At 43.3% G+C, this 7,036-nt stretch overlaps 1 protein-coding gene across 1 annotated transcript; it reads right to left on the reverse strand.

The window, feature by feature from the left end:
* Positions 1-5,601: 5,601 nt before the first annotated feature.
* On the reverse strand, positions 5,602-6,483 carry LOC103253281 (golgin subfamily A member 2-like). The gene is made up of 4 exons (XM_021709128.1): positions 6,438-6,483; positions 6,105-6,131; positions 5,906-6,037; positions 5,602-5,816 (listed from the first exon to the last, which is right to left on the reverse strand). The coding sequence occupies exons 1-4, from the start codon at positions 6,481-6,483 to the stop codon at positions 5,602-5,604; spliced, it is 420 nt and encodes a 139-aa protein (XP_021564803.1).
* Between the last annotated feature and the right edge of the window lie 553 nt (positions 6,484-7,036).

Genomic DNA, 7,036 nt, shown 5'->3' on the forward strand with positions numbered 1-7,036 from the left:
TCAGAGCTCTTACTTACATTATTCTTAGGAAGAATGTGTAAAATAAAACTATATTTCCAGGTTATTAGTTTTAAATAACAGCTTCAGGTGTGAGGTCTGTTGCCTAAAGTATTATGAATGATGGAGGAGGAAATGTTTCAAAATAGAAATGCCTTCTTAGCATTTCTAAGGATTTCTATACTAACATGCACCTCCAAAAATATCTCCTAGTGCTTGACATAACCAAACTTGATTTTATGTCTGTATCCTGAAATAATGCTAATTCAGTAGCTAAGGTCAACAAAAATATCTGCACAATCCAGATGACACCTGTTCTTCATTACTGCTATGGGATAGTTCTACTGTGGGTTAGCTATTTCACTAAATTATTTTGAAAATAAAAAGTAAAAGATAACAGTAATTATTACTTTGTATTTAGAACATTTGAAGTACAAAAATAAAAGGCTTTGGACATACTATATATACATACACAGCTTTCTGTTGTACATCCTTTCCAATTGTTTTCAAATTTATATTTCAGTCCAATATTCATTAACAGGGTCACTTACAAGAAAAGCTATAGAAATAAGAATGTGTCTTTGCACAGTTGCGTTCTATCCTTGCAGGTAATATTTGTACATCCTGTGAGAATACTGCCTACATAGAGCCCATGAAATTGAACCTTTAGCCTCTCTGAAGAGGGCATTTGCCAATTTTAAAACAACACTTTTATCCTTTGAAAATCAGAGGAAATATGTTACCATTAATCAAAAATAATAATCTTTAAAAATTGAACAGTCCCAACCCCATATCTCATCCTGTTTTCCTTCTCATACTTTTAAAAGTGGTTTTAGAGCATAATTTGCTTTGAATAGCAAAATGTTGTCTTTTTAAAATTACTCCATGTGAATTCACTGTTGTTGAGAAAAGACCTGGAAAGGAAAAGGAAAAAAGGGAAAACTTCAATACCATTAATATTAGCGTTTTAAAATTACAAGACTAGAAAAAAATATAAATAGCATTGTAACAAGATACTTCTTATTTACATAAAGAAATAACAGTTTCATTTCCATAAAAATATTTTTTAAAGACTTCTAGTAGCCCATTAAAAACATTTGATAAGAATAGATCTGTACCTTATGTCAGTTTTTCTGGACGACAGGGGAGTCCCTGTATGATATGGTTTTAAAGTCTGCCAAAATATTGGATTGGTTCTTTGTTACATTCAGTTTACTTTCTCACCAGACTGAGAACTCCAGATGCCAATGGGAGTTTTACAAGATCAAAGGAAGACTATAGCCCTGAGAGTTCATCTGCTCCTTCTGCTTATTCTTCTCCTGAAGTTATAATCCTCTGTTTGTAGCACTTAATTTCAATTGCTTTAGAAATAAGTGTAGTTCAAAGCTATCAGATATCTGCTCTTTGAGAAAAGCAGTTACTCAAACCTAGCTTGTGTATCAGAAATGTGCTTACTGTTTACATCCTAGTGATTTAAAAACCTATCTAATCTAGACATCTGAGTTTTAAATGAAGTCATGAAACCGAAGTGGTGGAACTGCATTGCCATGTGGGCTGTGCACAGCAGACAGGAAGAAATCAAAATCACCTACTGAATGCATCTTCAATGTCCATACCTAGTGAGGTGCTCTTTTAGTTACTGCACAGAAATTATACCTAAAAAGGCCCTTCAATAAATTAATTTTCCAATAGATAAATTGTACCAATGTTCTAAAAATGTATTTTTAAGCCTATATTGCTAAGCAGAAAGAACTTCCTAAATAGAAGGGATAAAAATAATAAAATCTTGCCAAGAAAATAAATTGTTTTAAAATACAACACATAATCACATGTTTACACACACATATACCCCACAGTTCTGTTATTAACATTAACATGGAAACAAAAAATTGGTCTAGAAAAGCTTATCAGCTAAACTCTGTCCTGTAATCTCAGAAATGAATAAAAGAAACATGTTAAAATTAAATAGTATCTGTATTTCTTTTTTTTTTTTTTGAGGTGGAGTCTCACTCTGTTGCCGAGACTGGAGTGCAGTGGCCGCTCCCAGCCACCGCAGCCTTGACCTGCTGGGCTCCGGCGATCCTTCCGCCTCAGCCTTCCAAGTAGCCGGAATTACAGGCATGTGCTACCACGCCTGGTTGATTTTTTGATTTATTGTAGAGATGAGGTCTTGCTGCCCAGGTGGGTCTCGAACCCGCGGGCTCAGGCAATCCACTCACCTCAGCCTCCCAAAGGCACGGGATTACAGGCTGAGCCACCGAGCCCGGCTAGCATCTGTATTTCTAATACGACCAATCAGTTTACCTACATGTGAAACATGCTTCTGTATGACAATGTACATTTCACAGCAAGCCATTGTTACTTTCATTAGAACAGAATTTTCCTTTTTCTTTAAATTACAAAATAATTTTGGGCTGAGATGGCTGAACTCACAGGTAAGCCAATAATAACAGTACAATTTAGTTTCACAGTGGTTTTCTTAACATAAATTTCATTTTAAGTGTCTTTGCAAAACATTTCACAGTAAACTTAAGTTTCTAAGTAACTCCATTTAGAGCCTTCTTGTTCAGATATTTTCCACCCTCTTGCCTTTTATCCTTGGCATGTATGTTGTTTGATTAGGATACAAAATGAAAGATTGACTCATTTTTATCTTTTTTTGTGTCCTTTGCTGTAGAAAAAAAAAGTGTCCAAGAGATGTTGAAGCCTTCACTGCCCACACAAAATTTGGGAGCAAGTCTGTGTCAGGAGCCAGTGCAGCCCACCACCAAACATAGACATTGCCAGAAAGTTACCTTTGCAAAAAGAAATACAAAACAGAGAGGGCATAGGTCTGGGGGGGAGGGGGATACCTTATGGAATGAAGACACAAATGCCCATCCTGAGTCCATCTTCACAAAGTGATAGAAAATATAAACATTGCTGTGTTTGGAACCAAGTCAAAACACCAGGAGCTAAATTCAGATATTGCTTGGGTTCTACACATATTTTTCAACAAAATAGGTCATCTTTTAAAAATAAACAAAAGATCACTCAAACAAGTCAACTACTGATTAGTTTCCTAGTGATGAATTAAGGCTTACTTGGTTACCATATTTGATTAGAGTATGTAGCATAACTTTTTTCTATATCATTTTCCATTACTGATTTTGCAAAATCTCAACTGCACACTTCAAAAGTTTGGGTTTATTTAGAATAAATATACATGTGTGGCTTTACCAAACACTAGTTTTAAAAACTCCTTAAGCTCTTTGAGGGGTGTAGGTTTCTTTGCTATGTTGAGATGGTGTATGCAACACAAATGTCTCATTCAATCCTTAACACTACTTTTGTTTTTAAATCCTAAAGTTATGTCAGTTCTTCTGCAAGAGAAGTTATGTCAAGAAATATGTGTCATCCGCACAAAGGATGTGAGTCCACACAGCCAGCTTTTGAGGCAGGAGGGTTGGAGGGCAGGAGGGGTGAGATGTGAAACTTGGGAAAGGGAGAGGAGGATGTGTTGAGAGGGGGAGAACCGGGTGAAGCTGCTGGAGATGGAATTTCCCATCAGAGTGTGGAAGTGGTTACTGATTGACTACTTTCTCTGTTCCTGATCTGGGGAAGACAGATCAGGAACAGAGAAGGTTGGGGAGACAGCCAGCAGCCACTGGTGGTGCTTGTTCACTCTGCAGGCAGGCTTTCCCTGTAAGCTGTCAGTCCAGTAGGCAGTGGCTGTTCCAGTGTGGGTCTTTCTCCCATTTTGCTTGGGCTGTTGTTGCCTACTGCTGTGCCATGTCCAGGAGACTTCCTGTGTGAGGTCAATGACCTGTGCTTGGCTGGGAGGCAGGAAATGTGTTTTGGGCTCACTCACACACATTTGTTTGCCAGACATGGTTTCAGTTCTTGTGTGAACCTGGTACATGCAGAAGATGGGTGCCCTGATTCCCGCATCTGCCTTCACTTTCTGGTCTGTGTTCAAAGAGATCTTTGCTGGGTGCAGGGTGTTTCACCTATCCAAAAGTTTCTGAGGTGCCTCTGTCACTAGACATCTGGGTCCCTACTCTCTGCCTTGCTCAGGGCTAGTCTGCTGCTTCATGGTGGCATCTTAGATCTACCACCTCTGGCTTTATTTATCTTTATTTTTATACAGACAGGGCTGCCTAGGCTGGAGTATAGTAGTACAAGCATAGCTTATGGTAGCCTTGAATACATGGGCTCAAAGGGATCCTCCCGCCTCGACTTGCCAGGCTCAGGTGATCCTTCAGCCTCAGTCTCCAAGTAGGTGGGACTACAAACAGAATCCACTGAGCCTAGCTCCCTTGAGCTTTGTATAAATCCTTTTATGAGCCTGGGCACGGTGGTGGTTCACACATATAATCCCAGCACTTAGAAAGGCAAAGGTGAGAGGACTGCCTGAGCCTGAGGGTTCAAGACCAGCATGGGCAACTTAGCAAGACCTTGTCTCTAGAATAAATCAAAAGTTAGCTGGGCATGGTGATGCACATCTATAATTCCAGCTACTTGGAAGGCTGAGGCTGAAGGATCACCTGAGCCCGGCAAGTCGAGGCTGTGGTGGTCATGAGCATGCCACTGCACTCCAGCTGGGGCTACAAAGTAAGATTCTCACTAAAAAAAAAAAATTCTTTTTACACACTTTTTAAATAAAGCCTTTCAGATTCTCTTTACTGTCCTAGCAGTCCTCTTGAAATCTCCCATACATCACCAAGCAATACACAGGTGACAAGGCTGGAAGGTTCCTAACTGTTCCGTTGGACATACTTAGACACTCCGGGGGTCTGAACAACACAGATGCCTGCCCTATGCTGGTACTCACTCCACCATTCAGTGGAGCAAACCCAGGACCCAGTGCTGGAAACAGGAATATAACACTGAGCAGGAGGATAAATCCATTTATTTTATTTTTTTAAAAAAGCAAAATAAACTGGAGCCGGTCACCAGGGTGCCATAACCCCATCTCTGCCTCCTTCCTCTGTCCTGTGCTATTTAAAAATAAGTTTTCTAGCCCCAAATAATTATTAGAATCTTCTCATTTGCCAGCTTCAACCACTGCTTTAATACAGGGGGTGGCTCAACAGAATATGCAAACTGTTAAACAAATACAATATATACAGAGGGGGAGGGGAGCCCAGTCTAGGAACTTGTGCTCTTGCCTGGCTTACTGTTAGCCCAACTGTCCACTTGGAGAGAATGCCACCCCACTGTCCTGGCCAAGTGTCTCTGAGTAAGAGAAGGGAGTCATCTGAAGGAAGGCCTGCTTGGTGGGGTGAGGTGGTCACCAGGGAGTCCCTGCTACTTCTACTCCTGAGGGGCAACCTCCAAAGAAACTAAATTTATGAGCCTCTGGCTCCTTGTTTTTCTGGAAGAAAGCAAACCCAGGAATTCAGATTGAGCCCTGATCAAGATGGCAAAGAGTCTGCACCGGTTTGTCTCACTGTTAGGTAGGGGTCTAATCTTATTCTAAAGGGGTGAGTGGGGAGGACTGACAGGGAAGGAGTTACAGGGACAAGGTGGCAGGCACAGGGTAGGAGGGAGTGGTGGCAAGGACAGGGTGAGAGGGGAAGAAAAAGTGTGGGGGCAGAGCCCTGAGCCATACTTCTCTGGTCTCTAGATGACCATAATCTTCACCTCGTCTTTCTTATCAGTCCGGTAAAAAAAGGGGATGCAGGGGTTGTTGCCCAAGCCTGGGTGCTCCTGGGATTTCTGGATCTCATGCAGCAGCTGAATGATCTGCTGTATGGTAAGATTCTCTGGAGGCGAACCCTCCCCCATCTCTCCTTGTGCAGGCTCCCCATCGTTGGCAAGGTTCACCTCACATAGATCTGTGAATGGAGAGAGGCCAGCATCTGAGCACTGTGCCCTGCCTGGCACCTGCCCCCATCCCTCAGGATGCCACTCACCAGCCTTCTACACATCAGCAGCTCCCAGCTCCTGGAGTGGTCGCTGTAGCAGGATTCTGGGCAGCCACCAGAAATTTGCCATGCCGCTATTTGCACTCCTTCACAAGTTGTAACACCAGCTTCTGCAGCTCCAGCAGCTTGCCCTGAAGGGAGAGGTATTCGGTGCCCGCCCACCACCCACCTGAACTGCAGACGGGTCTTGGGCCCTACCTTCATCTCTTCCTTGTCCTGGGCCAGCTGGTTAAAGTTCTCTTCCTTCTCTTGGTCCTTGCTCCTTCAGCAATGCTATCTGGTTCTGATAGAGGGCAATGTACTCACCTGCAGGATGACAGGGCTCAGAAGTTGGCCCTCCAGCCCCAGGGAGCTGCCATACAACGGACCTAAGTCCTGGCTCACTGATAATGTCAGTCTATCAAGACAGCTGGATGCAGCAATGCTCCAGCACCTCCATTCCCTCCTTCATGTCTGCATTCTCCTGCATCACCTTCATGAAGCAGCTCTGCAGCCAGAACCCAGAGTCAGGTAGCTACCACCCCAGCCTACTTGGGCCTGTCAGGCAGACAGACTCCTTCACCTGCAGATTCTCCATGGCCACCTGGAGGGCCTGGAGCTCTCAGACACAAATTTGCCCCTAGCCCTAGGGACTAGAGTCATCTCCTCCTGCTCCTTCTTGGTTGGGTCTGTCAGCTTGACCAGGAGCTGACAGCACACTCTATGTTTCTTCATCTGCCCCTGCAGTGGAGTCTGCTCCTTCTCAGCACTGGCTAGAGCCATGAGGGGTAAGAGGGGTATATTTTTGTGGGGGGAACCAACAAGACAAATTGGGGGTAGGCAAGTGGAGAAGAGCCCCTCTTTTGGGCCTCTATGAGTGCACCTGTTGTTCACAGGTGTAACACTGTGTGACCACAGATTCCAGGAAGGGGAAAGGGCTGAGGGAAATTAGAGGGCAGGGAAACCAAGACAATAAGGGTACCTAGGCAGCCTCAGAGTAAGGGGTCAGGCTCACCATGGCTTCTTGGTTCTCAAAGTACTCTGGGATGCTCAGCACAGGCTGATGAGGCACCTTGTTCTTGTCACCAGTCTCTCAGTGCCCAATTCATAACTTGGTGGGGCAGTCACAGGGGTCCTCAGACAACCAACAA

This window comes from Carlito syrichta, unplaced genomic scaffold (assembly GCF_000164805.1).
Source record: "Carlito syrichta isolate Samal-C Ts95f unplaced genomic scaffold, Tarsius_syrichta-2.0.1 Scaffold67000, whole genome shotgun sequence".
Taxonomy (NCBI): Eukaryota; Metazoa; Chordata; class Mammalia; order Primates; family Tarsiidae; genus Carlito; species Carlito syrichta.